This window comes from Triturus cristatus, chromosome 1_2, assembly GCF_964204655.1.
Source record: "Triturus cristatus chromosome 1_2, aTriCri1.1, whole genome shotgun sequence".
In the NCBI taxonomy this organism is placed as follows: domain Eukaryota; kingdom Metazoa; phylum Chordata; class Amphibia; order Caudata; family Salamandridae; genus Triturus; species Triturus cristatus.
Window position 1 is genome coordinate 1,084,490,851 of NC_140580.1, and position 18,978 is coordinate 1,084,509,828.

General features: G+C 46.0%; 1 protein-coding gene across 6 annotated transcripts in view; it reads left to right on the plus strand.

The window, feature by feature from the left end:
- Nucleotides 1-18,978, plus strand: part of NACC2 (NACC family member 2) — a 436,512-nt gene that overhangs the window by 317,661 nt on the left and 99,873 nt on the right. For 4 of the 6 annotated variants that reach the window (XM_085613434.1, XM_085613441.1, XM_085613455.1 and 1 more), the window contains one exon: nt 8,415-9,322. In XM_085613434.1, coding sequence (XP_085469560.1) covers nt 8,467-9,322 — 856 coding nt within the window. In that variant the 5' untranslated portion in view covers nt 8,415-8,466. Of the gene's footprint in view, nt 1-5,328; nt 5,466-8,414; nt 9,323-18,978 lie in introns of those variants that run through there. The other 2 variants (XM_085613459.1, XM_085613448.1) reach the window with 2 other exon arrangements.

Consider the following 18,978-nt stretch of genomic DNA (forward strand, 5'->3'; position numbering starts at 1 on the left):
ATTTCGATTGTTCAGTTGTCAAAGTATTAAAGAAAATGGTAAAGGGATAAGCACAAACCTTACCGATATCATAAATGTGTACGTCATTATTATTTTTTTATTACAAATGTGAATTGGAATCACTCAGCAGTCCCTAGTTAACCAAGGAGGAGGGTAAGAAATGTATTTACAGCTAGAAGTAAACATGGAAAGGATACAGACATAAGGAATGCATTGCCTTTGCGTAATTTGAGTTCTCTCGTAGTGCTTTATGGTTGAACATTATATTTAATGTGTTTTTTATTGGAGGTTTGTCATTTATCTTCTAAAAGCTTCCAATGTTGGCAGATAAGACGGGTGGGTTTTGAACCTTAGAACTTTTCACGCTGCATTAATGTGAACAGCAGTTGCAGCAGTGAACCCGGAGGTGATTAGAGGCTGGGCTAGATTTTGTAGGTGACGTTTTAATTAACACCAGCAGGGAGCATGATTTTGCTCTTGCTAGCAACATAGTTTGCTCCTTCACCGAGGCAGTCGGCCTACTGAAAGTTGCCTCTCTCCTGGCAGTTTTTAGGTCTCGGCTGCACAGCGCTTGCGCTGTTGCTTCAAGACATGTTTTATATACTTTGTGGGCTGAGCCCACCCTTAAGCTTCCCGTTTGCTGGCTCCATCGTCCCTGTCCTATTTTTTTCTTCCCCATTTGTCCATGGCATGCATTTGTCATGCCTCTTTCTAGGTTTAGCTGTCCCTGAGAGCAGGGACCAAGTACTATATCAATCCATTGGTCACCACGTCCGCATCTGTTAAGAAATACTTTTTTTCTTTTCTGAAAAGCAGTTCAGACGATCGATCCTGTTTTCACCTGCTGCCAGCTCCGCTCCGTTTGTATAAACAGGCCTGTAAATATTAACTAGTCACTTTTGCCCAGCATTCAAAGACTGACATATGATAGATGCTGCTTTCCAGGGGCTCCTGTTTACTTAATAACAAGGTGTTGCTTGTACTTTGGGCATGTGGTTTGATTAAGGTGGGGGCTAGGGAGGGGTAATGTTTCTAAATGTAAATTGCAACCCACGGTGGGAGAGTCACCCCTTGGAGTGGGAGAAGACTGGTTAAATATTTTATATCCTAACTGGACCTCACCTAGCAGATGATTGCAACCCCCACCCCCCTCCCCACCAGGCAGTCCTGCAAACACGACTTTATTCTATCCAAAAGTAAGCGCGATGAAAACTCACTTATTTTAGCAACTTCGTTTTAATTGCTTTTCATAAGCAACACACGCTGTAAAAAAAAAATAATAATAATTAAAAAAAATCTATTTGAAGGAGGTCTGGACTGAAACTACCCCCGCCTGCTTATTAATACGGTATTTTCAGATTAAACCAAGTATATATTTTGAACTAATTGATTCTTTGGTATTAATATGTATCAGTGTATTTTCTATTCATTGCTGTATGTGATAGACTGGTTTGTGGGAAATGTATTGCGCTCTGGCACCACCTAGTGGCCAACTTGTTTACAGTCAAATACGTATGGTTTCCTAATGTGGCCCTTCCTGGTCAACGGCTGTTAGCAAATTAGTAGTGCTTGAAAGGTTTGATTGTGGGGGTGGAGAGGCAAAGTGCAGTGGAAACGAGCATAGTATTAGATATTTACATGTTCTTGTGTAGCTCCTCAAACGCTTCCAGTTTATGTGCAAGTATTATATATGCGTAAATGGAATAGAAACGCCTGAAACACACGTTTTTAAAGTTTTATCCATTCGCAAAGTTTACAAATTGCAGCTCATCTTGGAATATACCACACCAATGATGGTTGTACAGTACATTAGTACGGCAATTCAGTGTGGTTTTTTTGTGTGCTCCCCCTCCCCCCCCCCCCCCCCCCCTCCCCCCTCCTGTGTTGCAGGTACTGCATGCTTTTGTTTTGTCTAGGTTTTTTTGTGTTTGACGAGAGGGAGAGAGGAATGGGTTAAATATTGTAGTGGGAGACATGGCTTGAGCCAACTGGTTGCAGGCATGGGGGATCTTGGGGTGATCGTCAGGGCTGCTTTGGTTCCACTAGCGACTCACATCACAACCTTGCACAACTCCTGTAGTATTGTGTTGGAGCAGTCTAGACTGCATGCAGGTCTCCAATCGGACCGGCGCCTTGTGTGGCTACATCTGGTGGGGGAGGGTGTTCGGTGCACAGAAGAGGGCCAATCATTGGCTCTGCCTGTGGTAAGTAGCATGAACTAGAGCATTATCCTGTCAAAGATCCCACTTCATGAGGGCGCGTCTGTCAGCGCTGATGCATTTTCAGTCAACAAACAAACCTGCATTTTTTGTACCCCCACATCAAAAAAAGTTAACTTAAAACTAGCCGCATTAACTTTACAGCTGGTATGCTAGGTTTCGATGTCCATGTATGACTTGCTGCTCCAGTCCAGGATTTTTCTTTGCATTCTTGAAACTCGTAGTCCTAGGGTGCTGAGGTCTGACCCACACCGAGGCCAAATTTGGCCTTCAGACTGTCGGAGAAAGAGGGGCTGCCCAAATAGTGCAGCTTTGAACCAAGACGCTCTGATGCTAAATCTTGGCGTATACTTGCATATTGGACAAATGGCGTGGGTTTAACTTTACTTTTTTAATTGAAAGCATACCTTGGTCACACCCATAAGCAGAACAGTATTCTCGATTCAGTTGCTCATAATATGAAATGAGGCTGGGTGTACCAGGCAGCAGCTGTTCGTGTTAACCTTCCCTCAAAACAAAAATAAAAAACTGACCATCATAGGAGGGAAAGGTAGACTTTGGGCAGTAGTTCTTGACATTGTGGAGCACAGTACATAAACTAGCACATTGTTTGTCGTGGTGCAGAATTACAGGTTCAAAGTAAATGATCAGTAAAAGCCAGATGTTCTGATAGCTTAGTGGGTTGAGTGCCTGCAGCAGGCATGTGTGTGCAACATGGAAGTCACTAGTATGAACTCCACTAAGGCAGATGGTACCTTCTGTTCTTGAGAAGTGAACAAAAAGTATCATGATTTTATTAGGTTATTTTGGCCACACTGGTTAAAGGAAATTGCCACATTTCATATTGTTTTGCTCTCTATCAAATGGTAAATTTAATTTTGGATGCCGTGTTCATATATGACCGTGCATACACAAAGGAGTAATGGCGCATCAGCTGCGGGTGCTTGGGTGCTGCCTCTGCCAGGGGAACACTTACCATCTGGCCATGCAATGCTGAAGCACATTAACAAAGTCAATAGTGCTCCCATTGCTGAGACCGGTCGCCTTTGGCAATGCTTGTTTATTTCTGATCTAGCCCTGTTTTAAGGACGATTATTGCTTGATGATGAAGAAATGGACGTGGTAACGGGCAGTATTTGCTAGTTAGGTTCTATCTGGGAGCTTGCACGAAAGAGGCGCTACTTAAGAATCAAAATAAATCAAATCAGGTGTTTAAGTGCGCCTACTCACGTGCAACGATCTCAAGGCGCTGGGGGGGGGGGGGGTTAGCAGGTTCCAGTCCATCAAGGAGAGGGTCTGTCAAGGAGCCAAGTTTTTAGGTTTCTTGCGAAGATGGGGAGTGATGTTATCTGTCTGAGGTGGAGCGGAAGGTCGTTCCAGGCTCTGGCCACGAGGAAGGAGAAGGAGTGGCCTCCCGATCTGGTCTTTCTGGTGCGGGGGACCACGGCGTAGGACAGCTGGGCTGATCGTGGGGTCCTTTGGGGAGCGTGGAATTTGAGTCTGTTTTTCAGGTATGCTGGTCCGGTGTCGTGGAGGGCCTTGTGAGCGTGGGTGAGCATCTTGAAGGTGACTCTAGCTTCGATGGGAAGCCAGTGGAGTGTGCGCAGGGGCTGGGAGATATGGCAGTGTCTGGGAGATGTGGCAGTGTCTTGGCAGATTGAGGACCAGTCTTGCGGCGGGGTTCTGGATGTTTTGTAGCTTGCGGTGAGGTTTTTGTTTATTCCGGCATAGAGTGCGTTGCCGTAGTAGAGCCTGCTGGTGACCAGGGCGTTGGTGACTGTCTTTCTGTGTTCGAGGGGGATCCATTTGAAGGTCTTGCGTAGGAGGCGGAGTGTGTGGAAGCAGGAGGACGAGACTGAGTTGATCTGGCGGTCCATTTTGAGCTCTGAGTCCAGGATGATTCCCAGGTTGGGTGCGTGGTCCGTGGGGGTGGGCGGGCTTCCGAGGGCGGGGGGCCACCAGGTCTCGTTCCAGGCGTCTGGGTTTGGGCCATGAGGAGTACTTCCGTTTTGTTGGTATTTAGTTGTAGGCAGCTGTTTTTCATACAGCTGTCTAATTTGAAAGCAAGCATTGTAGATGTTTGTGTCTGAAGTGTGTTACATTGATTGTGCATGATTATTGATGTCTCATCACGAATGTTCCAGAGTGGAGTGAAGAGGGTAGTCGTAGGGCCGCTTGTTAACCAAGGGATGGAATGAAGAAGTCCTCTTGGGGGGCGTGTTGTACAATCACTCAGAAAGAAGCGTCTGTGAACTTTTATGGTTGATGAACTTTTTAAAGCATCCTGCATCTTTAAGAGGGTCTCAGCGGATGGTATTGAAACGTTTCAAGAAGCAAACTTGTTAATGCAGTGTACGAAGACACTCCTGACCGCCCACGCGCGCCTGAGACAGGTACATTTGCAGCCTCCATTCTGCACCTCAATGTTCTCTGCGCGGCTGATGCAGCCATCGAGCATTGCGTCTGCACTTCTGAACTGTGGCTTTTAATATTTAAATACCCTGTAATGATCACCCGGGCGGCGGGAGGGGCAGAGGCGGGCTCCGAGGGGCTCCGAGCGCGGGTTTGCCAGACTTGGGGTGGGCATGCACCACAGTCAGCAGCTCCCCCCCCCCCCCCCCCCCCCCCCTTCCACCGGAGGAGTTAAGCGCCGTCCCCGCCAGCTCTGCAGACTGTTTGGAATAGTTTAAATGCCTCGACACTCGGAGCGGCAGCGGAGACAGTTTACGGCGTAATTCATATGTAAAACTGCGCCATACATTACATTTGCGGCGCCTTGGCAGTTGCCGTGGCACCGCGCAGCGTTTCATCGGCGCGCAGCCCTGCGCCGCTGCCATCTTCTGTGCACTGCGGTGACTCATCACAGCCCGTCCTGGACCGGCGCTCGCAGCATTCCTCTGGCACCCGGGCACCGCGCACTTTTTTCTCCCTTTCCAAGCCTGGCTTTTGAAAACTGGCATTTGCTCGGGCTCCCGAATGAAAGGGCTCTATTCATCGCGCCGAGCGGGCTGAATGTTAATCTGGAGCCGGCCCCTTCATTGAGATGCGCAGCGCTGCACCGGGGCTCTGACTTGAAGGAAAGCTTCGGCGGCACCAGCACACACAAGCACAGGGTTTTTTTTTTTTTTTTTTTTTTGCAACTGTTCTCTGGTTTCTTTTTTTGTGGTCCTCTGCATTTCAGCCCGGATGCTGAGCTGGAGTCTGGCGCGGAAGCGTCCTGTTCTGAACCTGCTCTGCTCTGGTAAGGTAAGTGGGGAGGGGTCTTCGAAGTTATGTAGGGGACCCTCTTTTCGGAAACTCTGCAGAGATTATCCCATTGGCCACACAGAGCTGAATGCATAGCAGGGATCCGGCGTTGCTGGTCCGGCTGCCGGACATGCAGCAAACGATGCGTTGTTTAGCAGGTTGTTTGACCCAAATCCGAGAGATTCACTATGTTTCCGCGGCCCAGACAAATAGTTTAGTCCACACATGCCAACTTCTGCGCCCTTTATCACTCCCTCTCTCTTCCACTGGCCGGACGGTTCATTGCTTTTGCTTTTCAACTTTCTGGAATGTACTTATTTCAGGAAGCATCCCTGTGGGCACGGACTGGTTTCCATGCCACGATGCGCCCGTACTTTAGACCCTTCTAAATAGCCTTCTGTGCTATTCGAAACTCCCTGCAGGGTCACTGGTACCCTTGATGGCTCCAAATATGTTTGGTTACACACATGGGTACCATTGCTGCCTGTAAGATGTTTGATTTAAAGGCATGGGTATCCATGGGTACCGTTGCTGCCTGTAACATGTTGATGTAAAGAGATGGGTACCCTTGCTGCCTGTAACATGTTGGGGTAAAGAGATGGGTACCCTTGCTGCCTGTAACATGTTGGGGTAAAGAGATGGGTACCCTTGCTGCCTGTAACATGTTGGGGTAAAGAGATGGGTACCCTTGCTGCCTGTAACATGTTGGGGTAAAGAGATGGGTACCCTTGCTGCCTGTAACATGTTGATGTAAAGAGATGGGTACCCTTGCTGCCTGTAACATGTTGGTGTAAAGAGATGGGTACCCTTGCTGCCTGTAACATGTTGGTGTAAAGAGATGGGTACCCTTGCTGCCTGTAACATGTTGGGGTAAAGAGATGGGTACCCTTGCTGCCTGTTAACATGTTGGTGTAAAGAGATGGGTACCCTTGCTGCCTGTAACATGTTGGGGTAAAGAGATGGGTACCCTTGCTGCCTGTAACATGTTGGTGTAAAGAGATGGGTACCCTTGCTGCCTGTTAACATGTTGGTGTAAAGAGATGGGTACCCTTGCTGCCTGTAACATGTTGGTGTAAAGAGATGGGTACCCTTGCTGCCTGTTAACATGTTGGTGTAAAGAGATGGGTACCCTTGCTGCCTGTAACATGTTGATGTAAAGAGATGGGTACCCTTGCTGCCTGTTAACATGTTGGTGTAAAGAGATGGGTACCCTTGCTGCCTGTAACATGTTGATGTAAAGAGATGGGTACCCTTGCTGCCTGTTAACATGTTTGATTTAAAGTCCCGGGTACCCATGCTGTCTGTAAACATGTTGGTTGAAATACCTGGGTACCCTTGCAGTTTGCAGCGTGTTTGATTTAAATACCCTAGCACCCATGCTGCATCTAAACATGTTTTATTTGAGTTTCTTGTCGCTTTTCTCTTAAGGCAGCGATGTTTTGTGGGGATGCTCCGTACTTGGATGGCGGAGGGGGAGGGGCTGGTATTGCTTAATTTTCACCAGACAGTCTGCGTGGACCAGCAGCAGTGGCTGGTCTTGGCTGCTAACCCCCTACGTGTTCAAAGGTTTGATGCACTGAAAGCCCCTAAGGACAGAAGAGATCGATGTTCACCTGAGAGAGGCACGACTGTTCTCAGCAGCAGCATTGCCTGACATCAACCCAGACACCGAGGGGGAGGAGGAGGGGGCGCTGTCTGACTTGGCGAGCTAGCCTTGCACTTTGTCAACTCAGCCTTTCTGGTCGAGACGGGGGCTCCAGGGGTCTTACCAGCCTTGTCTGCACAGCTATGGTATGGTCTCTGCTTCAGACGGTGTGCATTAATACACGTAGCATCGGTCTGTGCTACCGTGTGCCAGACGGGGTGTGTGCTTGCACTGCAGCAAGGCTCGTGGTATATACAACGCAGACACCACGCGCACCCCCGAAGCTGTGTGTAACTTTGAAAGCCAAGTGCCCCCGCCGTGCCACCCTCTGACCTCTCGCCTCTGCTGCCACCTGCCAGCCTCTCGTTTGGTACCCACCGAGTCTCGTCTGAAGAATCGGAGGTCTCACCCACCCACCTGCCTGTTGTCCCCCATTCTCGGCAGTGGAATATTCTAATGCATACACGGTGAGCATTAGTCTGCACCTTCAGTCTGAGGCCGCCAGAGGCGAGGCATTACCCGAGGTGACCCCAGCATGACGGAACCAATGCGGCCAGGGGGGTGTTTAAAGCAGATCTGTAGAGATAAAGATTTTTAGTAAAACAACAAAACAGAGACACATTGTATGTATGTGTGTATATATATATAGATGGATACAGATGTGTATATATAGTCATATTTCCTTTTGTGTGTATAAATGCATCGGAGAGACCCCTTTTTCTCGGATGTTATTACTTTGAAGCTGGCATTGGGCCGTGTGTGTATGTATATACGTATATGTATATATATGTGTGTGTATATATATATATATATATATATATATATATATATATATATATATATATATATATATATATAACTTCAGATATTGGGAAGTTCAGATGCTGGTGGATGGCAGCATCTGTATCCTCATTTCAGAAGTTGAACAACATTACATCACAGGACTCACTCACTACAGCTTTTTTTTTTTAGAATTCAGGGGACTCCTTGTAATTTAAAAGTATGTGTGTTAAATTGATAATGAATTACTTGTATCAAGCCTGGTTGTAGAGGATTCAGATCGGGCAGTTAGGTAAATTGGCATACAGCGTGATAGCACTGTTTGCCCAGGATCACACCATCTCGTCAAGCGAGTCAAATGGGGTTAAAACTATGATGTCCTGGCTTTAAGTGCAGCTGTCTAGCCCTTGAGCCACATCTCTCTTGCGCTAGTGTGTTGTAGGCTTTTTAAACCAGCTCATCTTATTTACTGCTCATTTCTGATCTTTATCTTGTACTTGACTGTTTGCTGTCTCCTTTTCCAGATGTCTCCTTCTCCGAATTCAGCTGCACTGAAGGCCTAGAGGAGCTCCAGTCATGTCCCAGATGTTGCACATAGAGATTCCCAATTTTGGGAACACGGTTTTGGGCTGTCTGAACGAGCAGCGGATCCAGGGGCTTTATTGTGACGTCTCCATCGTGGTCAAAGGGCAAGCGTTCAAGGCTCACCGGGCGGTCCTGGCGGCCAGTAGCTTGTACTTCCGGGACTTGTTTAGTGGCAACAGCAAGAGTGCGTTTGAGCTGCCCGCGACTGTGCCCCCGGCATGCTTCCAGCAGATCCTCTCATTTTGTTACACTGGAAAGCTCACCATGGCTGCCAGCGAGCAGCTGGTGGTGATGTACACGGCTGGTTTCCTGCAGATCCAGCACATTGTGGAACGAGGCACAGACTTGATGTTCAAAGTAAGCTCCCCGCATTGCGACTCGCAGACCACAATGATCGAAGATGGCAGCTCAGAGCCGCAAAGCCCATGCAACCAGTTGCAGCCCGCGTCTGTGCCCTATGCCACCTCCCCAACGCTGCCCATCCCACTTCTGACCAGGATAAAACACGAGAACCTCGAATTGCAGCCAGCTGGCCTTCCAACGAAGCGGCCTCTAGAACCTTCCGCAAGGGACACCGCAGGAGGGAACATTGGGGCCACTGCCCCCCTCAAGCTATCGCGGTTCTCCTACTACGGAATGCCAAGCTTAGCGACTCTGATCCCAAACATACAACAGGTGCAGTATTCCCAGGGGGAGCGCACCAGCCCAGGAGCAAGCAGCATTCCCACTACTGATAGTCCCACTTCGTACCACAACGAAGAGGACGAGGAGGACGATGAGGCGTATGACACCATGGTCGAAGAGCAGTACGGTCAGATGTACATCAAGTCAACCGGTGGATACTCAGGTAATGCACATCCCCAATTCTTCATTGGTATTGTGGTTTCTTACAAGTGAAGGACATGAAACATATGACACAGAATGGAATACGCATAAGATAACTCAATATGTGAGGAATGTGTGTGACCAGTGGTCGATCAATTTTACAGAGTTTTCAAGAGAAAAGGCAGGCATTGCTGTGTTTTGTTGGTCTAGTGTCCAGCGTAGGCTCAGGGAGGCCTGTATCCACATCAGATTATCAGCAAAAGTGCAGACTATATAATTCATGTCCTGAAAATATGGCACAAAGCCAAAGGAATGAATCTAACAGAGAAAAAGATCTAAACATTAGGTTTGAAAAACCAATACTTTCAAAAGTGAAAAGTTTGGAAAAGAAACCAGCTGTTACCCCCCAACTCTTCCCCCTCCCCCCCCCAAAAAAGGAAAATGTTACAGAATATTTACTCCTAGGACTGCCTTGTGTGTGTATTTGTGTCCTATAGTGGTGTATCCAGTACGACCTTACAGTGTGACTTGTGTACACACCTCTTTGGCATCACTCACACATCTTAAGGGAAGTGCCCCTCCAGTGTTTGTGTAACATCTGTGCAAACACTAGTTAAATGTGTGACACTGGAGTGAGCAGACACCCAGGCAGCGAAGGGTCTAATTCCACTTAGCAAAGGTCAAGGCTAGGGTTAGTGAGAGGTTTAGCATTATATTATAGGTAAGTGATAGACCTGCCTTCAATGTAAGGGTGTACATTGGGCCCATGGTAAACTTTAGGGCAAAGGTTATAGATAATAGGCTTAAGGTGAGGTCCCGGTCTAGGAATTAGGGTTATTGTTAGGGGGACAGAAAAGGTGTAAATTAGAATTGGGGTACAGAGTGGGTAGGTCATGATGACCCTTTGCAGTTTGGGGTCAAGTCTAGGGTCCATGACAGAATAGTGTAAGCGATGAGGTTAAAATACCTTACAGCGTGTTGTGGGGTCAAGTCAAAGACATTTGACAGCCTAGGGTAAGTGATGGGGGTTACAGTACCTTACAATTTTCAAAAAAGTATTTTATCTCTGAGAAATAGAATTAGTCTTCAACCTTTGACTTGAAGTTCATTACAGTTTGAGCCATACATTTGTCACTGTCATAAACATGTTTTTTTCTTCTAAATTTAATGTTTAATCATTCAAACTAAATGTGTAACATTGTCAGAGTGTATGTGATTTATGTGGGTATAGTTTCATACTTTGAGAGCTCTATGAAAATGTTGGAGGGTGCTGGGGGCCGTCACATAGCAGTGTTGGGATGAGTGTTGGATGGCGTTGAGGCATCACATTGGAAGTAAGTCTCCAGACCAGCCTGAAAGCAGCTCTGAGTTCTAAAAGTTAAAATGAAAAAGAAAGCCAGAGTGGGTGGCACGGTAAGGGAAAAGGCTGAGAAACAAACAATATTCAGATGTATTTAATATGTTGCTGGTGGTGTGGGAGCGGGTGGGGTGGGGCGGGTTGGAGTGAGAAAAAAGGACCATGCACTTTGAATAAAGGGAGCGGGCAAGAGTTTGGTAGCGGAGGGCAGGAGATGCGAAAGTTGAGTAGCGGATTGGCATGCCAGTCTAACAGAGAAGATATGCTGAGCCAATGATGGGGAAAGATGAGAGATTAATCAAGAAGGAGCAGTAAATAAAGTAGGATGTGATCTGGAGGCATGGAAGGAGATGGAATGAAGTCTGGAAGCTAAAATAGAGACCAGAATAGAAGTAGGTAGAGTGGGAGATGGAAGGTCAGTGCTGGTCGGGCAAAGGAAGCAGCTTAGATCGGTTTAGGACAGATGTGCAGATTTTCTTTTCTTTCCTTTCTACATTTAACCCCCAAATGGACTTCTTTTTCGTAGTGTAAAGTTGCTGTATGGATTTAAAAATACTGCTGATAGCTGTGGCCTTCCTGCAAGTCGTGCAGACGGCGTTCACACCTCGCTCTCTGGCTCGTTCCTTGTAATTGTACTTTTGTCTTGTGCATATTTAATTATTTAGTTTTGTTGTAAAAAATTGGAAGCCTTGTTTATTGTATTTATCTAGCAAGGTCCCGTACTTTGTTGGAATTTTCTGAAAAATGAATTTGTGCCCTTTGGTTTTTCCGGTTTCCAAAGCACAACCCTATGTTCTCAGTTTTATTATACATTCTCAGCCCAAATGTTTGTGTTGAGTAGACCTAGTGTACAGAATGGTATAAAGGTAACACACATGCCCCTCACACCCGAAACAGGCCACGTGGCTAGTTTGGAAACATCACAGGGTGCAGAGTAGAGGGTGTGTATGTGCTACGGTCAGGGAGATAGCGGAGTGGTTTAAAAGTACATTGCTGAGATGTTTGGCCTGCAGGTCACAAATTTGACTCTTTGCAGGGATTACTCAGCCTTGCATCCTGCTGAGGTCGATAAGGAATATAAAGTTAAGTCGGAGAAATATTTGTTGTTTAGTGGGCTGCCAAATGGCTAAATCTATAGTGGAAAGCACTGTATTAAAAAAAAAAAAGTAATTAAGCTGCACGTGACCAGCAAATGATAAAACGCAGGCAGCCACGTTCAGCCCTTGGTAGGCAGTGAGAGCTCCGCACGATGCGCGTTCCCATAGACCAGGTGCATTGCGTTGGTTGCAAAGGAGCCTGTCATTACCCCTGAGGGTCTACCAGTGTGGTGGTGGGCGAGTGGCAGAGAACCAATGGAGAGGCAAAAGGTATACTTGAACCATGCTTCTTAAATTCTTCTGACCGTTTCAATGGATCGGCGAACATCCTGTCCTTCCCCTGCACCCATTGACCAACCAGAGCAGCCAGTTAGGTTTCTTGAGACCAGCGGCATATGGCCGCCCACAGCGTCAAGGGCTTCATGGCTGGCCCTCTGCTGAATTAAGGCTGGTTCCCACCAACTCTCGAGAGTTTTCTCACTATGCACAGTTCGAGGGAATTTGTAAAGCTTTCTATTTATTTATTTATTTATTTATTTATTGTATTTTGATAGTCTTGTATAGCGCAAACATGATGCTTGCGAGTATCGCAGCGCTTTACAAATGCTCATGGAGCAGAGACCTATAGAACTAATAATGTTTTAATCAAGAACAGTACAGGAAAAGGCAGTTCCCCAGGTGAGGACGGTGTCACCTAAATGTTAAAAAAAAAAGATAGATGAAAAAAAGACAATAGCAACAAGTGAGCAGTAGTCATGAGTGACGTTGAAGAATCATGATCTACGCTGAGAGAGGAGTTCCTAGGGTCTGGGGCAGAAATGTGTTCATAAATAGTTGTTCGACTTCTTTCTTGAAAGATGCAATTGAAAGATTCAGTCTGATTTCAGGGCGGAGGGAGTTCCGAATTCTCGGGGTGATGCCAGAACAGGCTCTGTTGTAAGTTTTGTTTTTGAAGAATCTCTGTGGTGTCAGCAGTAAGGTGCTGGTGCTTCTAGAGGATTCGGGGACACCTGAAAGTTCAAGTGTCTGAGCGGGGTAGCTTGGGGTGTTGAAGTGCAGAGCTTTGTGGGTCATGCATGCAATGTTCAGTTGAATTCTGCCAGATAATTATCAGCACTACGGATCGCCAGGAGCAGAGAAAAACTATTCCAGAGAGACCAAGAGGCAAGTTTCCTGCAGTTTGCCATACTTGAGATGGGAACGGAGAGGACTTTCATATTGTACCTCCTCTGTGAATGCCTCCAGAATGTACCCCGTCCCGCCTCCATATTGCACGTCCTCTCTGTGAATGCCTCCAGAATGTACCCCGTCCCGCCTCTATATTGTACCTAGTCTGTGAATGCCTCCAGAATGTACCCCGTCCCGCCTCCATATTGCACGTCCTCTCTGTGAATGCCTCCAGAATGTACCCCGTCCCGCCTCCATATTGTACCTCTGTGAATGCCTCCAGAATGTACCCCGTCCCGCCTCCATATTGCACATCCTCTCTGTGAATGCCTCCAGAATGTACCCCGTCCCGCCTCTATATTGTACCTCGTCTGTGAATGCCTCCAGAATGTACCCCGTCCCGCCTCCATATTGCACGTCCTCTCTGTAAATGCCTCCAGAATGTACCCCGTCCCGCCTCCATATTGCACGTCCTCTCTGTGAATGCCTCCAGAATGTACCCCGTCCCGCCTCCATATTGCATGTCCTCTCTGTGAATGCCTCCAGAATGTACCCCGTCCCGCCGCCATATTGTACCTCCTCTCTGTGAATGCCTCCAGAATGTACCCCGTCCCGCCTCCATATTACACGTCCTCGTCTGTGAATGCCTCCAGAATGTACCCCGTCCCGCCTCCATATTGCACGTCCTCTCTGTAAATGCCTCCAGAATGTACCCCGTCCCGCCTCCATATTGCACGTCCTCTCTGTGAATGCCTCCAGAATGTACCCCGTCCCGCCTCGATATTACACGTCCTCTCTGTGAATGCCTCCAGAATGTACCCCGTCCCGCCTCCATATTGCACGTCCTCTCTGTTGATGCCCCAAGAATGTAGCCTTGTCCCCGTGCTCAAATATTGTACGTCGTCTTCTCTTCATTCATGTCCTGAGACTGTACCCTTGATCCCTCCTGCTTCCTTGTTGCACGCCTCTCTCTATGACGTCGCACCCTTTCGTCAGTCATGCAGGTTGCGTGCTCTTCATGCCTGTGGCAGGGATCCTTTCCCTGCATGCCCTGACTGCACTATTCCTTTGTATTCATGCCTCCATGTTTAGATCCTGGATTCTCACCTTATAACATGTAGTGACTTATTAAAATGGCTGACTGATTGAAAATTAATTTAGTGACTTTTGTAGGGTGTGACTGCATGTCATGTATTGTACTTCCCTTTTCTTAATGACTGACAAATTCATATTTGTCCATCAAATATTACTCATCAATCACACGTAGGAAATAAATCCTGTTAATTCCAATTGATCAACAATATGGAAATTGACCCAAACACAAAAATGTATATACTGTGAAAAATATAGAACAGGTTTGATTGTGTATTCTGTAATGCCCTGTAATAGAGTATTATTAGTGCCTCCTAGCAGGTCAGTGAACTGAAGAACAGGCATTGGAAACCTTTGTAGTTTTAATGCACATCATGGGAAAATGCGATTCTTACTGGTGTAAAGAAGTTGCTTTTGATTTTGAATTACTGTAACCTGAAGATGTAGTTTAAACACACTAAGATGATAAAAAAAAATACAAATTAAAAACTGAAAGAAAAAAATTATTGGCAAACTAAATTTAGCCTACCAAACCAGGCACTGAATGAAGTGCACTTCATTTTAGGTGTCTATGCACATGCGATCAGGATAAAACGACTCCCTCACAATGTAAGGGAGCCAGTGACTAAATTGGCGGATCAATGCTGAAAGATAGCCCGGTGGTGAGCAGACGCAAAATGTGAATGACAGTTGAAAAGACCAATGGATGACAAGCGTTGACCAACTGTGTGTAGTTTTTGCTTGTGTTTTTTAAACTTTTATGACATGAGTCCGGAGCGACAGCTAGTGTTGGCTCTAGACCAGATTTAGCGATGTGTTTGATATGGTGCTTGCTGCCACGGCATGGCTCTTCCGTGCACCCTGAACCAATGGTGCTGTTTATCTAGCATAGTGCCACTGTTTATATCGCCCTCGGGAGGATGAAAGGCGGTCCACACCCATGTCTGCAGCAGCACTTCATTAGGGGAATTATTTTACTTTCTTACAAATTGTATGGCATTTGGTTGTTTTTCATATCACTAGAACACCTCATATGTTTAATGGAACCCTATAGACTTTTGATCTGTAAATAATGCTAGCTTTACCCCCTTATTGGTCTCAGACAAAGATGATGGTTTATAAGAAGGGAAAGGGACCTTAATATGTGATGTGAATGTATCGATACCAACACCCACATGCTCCTGCCCCTCTCTCCTCCTTCCTGCGGTTCATTCCCCTTGTATTGCCAGTGCCTTGGTTTAGCGCATTATTGGAGACGGAAAATAGGCCATATCCGCCCTGCACTGGAACCAACAAATTGACTTCCCAGGAATTTGATTGGCTGTCCTGTTTTCGACAGTCGGTGAATAAGCCAGTTTATAGTTCACTACTACGCATGCCCCCAAAATCTTTTCCGTTAGTCCGCATTTTGCAGGTAATACAATTATTCCCTTCAAAAGTCTGACATATGTCACAGTGCCTAGAGATTGGAAGAAGATCTACCTGTTTGCATGGCAGTTTTAGACATAAATTCAAAAGCATGGAAAATACATTTTGGAATATATATTTCAAGCAGGTCATGATCATAAGTGTCTCGATTTGAAAATCTCTTCCCTTATTTTTATTTGCTTCTTCTCCATGCAGCTCATTTATTTTCATGCATATATTGTGATACTGCTGGGACTTGGAGATTCTACTTACCGCGGGAAGTGTAAAACTTCAAGTCCCAGCAGGCTTAGTATTGAGTTGAAAATCAAAACTGGCCAAAAGTCGCCCGTGTTGGATGGCAGAGTTGAAAGATGTTACATACAAAAAAAACTGTTTATTTTAGTGATCTGTCACAAATGACCCTTAAATGTTTTAGCCTTTGCTATATATAGGAGAATTTATTTCATTTGGGATTCTGATTGACTTTAATAGGGTTCTACTTAAAATAAACTGGCTTCTTCCAAGATGGATATTTAGTTTTTAATTTTAGCACAGATCATGCCTGTGGGTTCCACCTGCTAGTCCCTAAATTAAAAAGAAAAGATTAGCTTTTGATGTAGTTATTTTAATTCAGCAGCCCTTACAGTAGTTAAGTTTGCCGGTTCGCCCCATCTGAGCACCATACCATGTGTCCAGCCCTTGAATGTTCTGCAACAAATGAGCCCAAAGCTGTTCTTAGGAGCCCGCTGCAGGGTCGAAGTTTGATGATGATAAATCCGTGCCTTTGCCCAGAAATTGATGATGAAAATCAGTGCCTATCGCCAGAAATTGGTGTACTATCTATTCAAGCTCCCCACCCGTCAATGCCCCACTGCCTCTGGGCTGCATGTTTAATTACATTCTTATATTTTTCATCTTACTGTTTGGCAAAATACGAGCACAGCTCACAAAAACACTTTCCGCAAAAAATTGTGGTCGATGACTAGTAACCTGTTCGTTCCGCGAATATTGGAGGGCATTTTATGCCTTTCCTTGTCAGGGGCATAGAAATACATGCATGTTGGGGGCGATAGGATGCTTCGTACACCGATGCCATTCACCTACAGCTACCCGCACAAATTGAGCACTGTACGCTCTGATGGCAAAGCTTTGAAAAAGCAAACCTAAGAATGGAAGCATGCGGTCCAGCTGATGCGGAGTCGTCTGGCAATACTAGCTATCTCAAGCATGGGACTTTGCGCATGGACTTTAGGCCCGAAACAAACATTTCCATGGTCAAAGCCTATGAAAGCGCAGTGGGACAATGGATAGTCCAGGTCACCTGACAAGATAAATGTAACTTTTATTTGCTAAGTTGCTGAGGAGATTGGATTTCCAAGCTCTGTAAATTTACTTAGTACTAAAAAGGATTATACCTTTCCTAAAATTGTTCCTTCATTTGTAGAAGTTCAGTGGGTAACAGTTTTGGGTAAATGGGAAGGAGTCTGCATTCCAGATAAAGTTTAGTGCACCCGTACCCTGGGAGACTACTGATTTTTCACAATTGAGAGTTGACCAGTACAGGATTATTACTGCAGGGATTATATTATTGGCCCGCCGCACAGGTCTGCAGAACAGGCTATCGTCATACAGCAATCGCCACATGGCCATTTCCCATGATGCAGACCTGCACTTTCAATCACATTGCATGTGAGACCGTTGAGCCCTGTAATTGGATGCCTGAGTGTTGGGATGTGTGACCATTGAATCCTGCCATTGGCTGGTTGACTCTTGGGATGTTGGAGGATCAGTTTGAGGAATGCAGTGTTTAGTCCTAGTCCAGCTACTTCCCCCAAACAGTGCAAACTACATATGAGTAATGGGTTGCTAGTCCACCACATTTGCGGATGTTGCTGTCATATATCGGGGTCTGTATCACGCCAGCTCCTGCAAGATGTCGCCGCATCACTCCAAACCTTTAGAGTGACCGACAGAATGTGTTGTGAAGCTGCAGCCCAATGCCTGTACGGTTACATGAGTAACATGTGCTTTTCATAAGTGTGCAGATGCACACAACAAAACTAGATGAGCAAACTCTGTGGTAGAGCGTAACGTTGGAGTGACTCTAAATAAATGCATGTGCCCTTCCTTTATTGTAGGCAGTTCCTAATATGGGAGGGTTTGGTTAGATTTGGGAAAAAGTAGCCTGGTGCACCTTCATGTGTCTAGGAATGTACAGCCTATTGACCCTACTGGCAGCATTTTCTTATGCTTGTGTATTGTTGGATGTGCATGAATTATGTCTACATTTGTTTCCGTCATCGATATTAGTTTTCATAGGAAGGAAATGTCTGCTTGCTTTCCCATGCCCAGGTGATGTCTCTTGCCCCTGACTCGAAGGCTCAGTACATGCCGGAGGCCTGTTGGAGTACCCTTGTGTCGCTTAGTGTGTTATTCACATGTCATTCCGTCCCTTGTATGATGACATCTGTGGCTGTGCCTAAGGTTTAGTCACACTTTACCATCAAGGGGTGATCTTTTTGTTTGACTGCTCACATGCCCTGTGCTTCTGGGGGCTGCCGACTCCGGTTAGTGGAATGTTTAGTAGCACTGATCTGAACCCTGGCTCCAGGGGCAGCCTCCTGTGTTGAGGCCTGTGGCCAGATGTAAAAGGCAAGTAGTCTTCGGTGCCAATCCTCAGAGACCCTTAGAATGAGCTTGGGCCTGTACCTTACTGCATCGGTTTGTCACATGCTCGTTCGATAAGTCCGGTTTTATGCAAGGTTGGTTGGTTGACGTCAGTGTGGCCCAGCTTTCATATACCCTAAATGTGGCTTAGGTTAAGATAGGTTTCTCTATCGCAGTGAAGTATAAAAGTATTTACAGACTATGTCTAAGATTTTTTCCCCAAAAGGCACTGCATACTTTCTATCATGATCCAATAATCTACAACGTGGAATATTTATAACCTGCAGCGAATTAAACCCTCGATCCCAGAGTTGGGGTAGAGGCGCGTGCAACAAAGTGAAGCGAGGCCATACCAGGCATCAACAGAGGTGGCCCGTTTCAAACTATGCAATCTTGTATTTGTGGGAAAAGAACAGACCTTCATGTGCTCACCTCGTCCGCGATCTCCTGAAATTGAATTCTGCATGCTCGACTGAAAGAAGCGAGTTGCCAACTCTGATTCCATTCAGTGCAGTATTTCATCCTGGCTTAAGGGTATACAGTACTCTATTCTAGGTTACAAAATCAACAATGAGCGAGTCTTGTAACTTGTGTGTTAATTTTCGGAGCTTTGATGGAAGCAAGAAGAATCGCTGTGGGTTGTGTAAGCACCTGAAGTATCCCCATCAGTAGGGTCCGGTGCATGGATGCATGATCAATAGGTTCAGCTACAATCATCATCTAGGAGTTCTACTGACTCTCCAGCCGTAAAATTGTGTCGCTCACTTAGTTTCTGTGTTCAAGTGGTGATTAAATTTTCAGTAGTGTGTGTCCTGTATCCAATCTAAACATTCCAGATTGCGTTTGACGTTTTGTTGCGAGATACTAGTAGAACTCAAATTCCAAAATGTA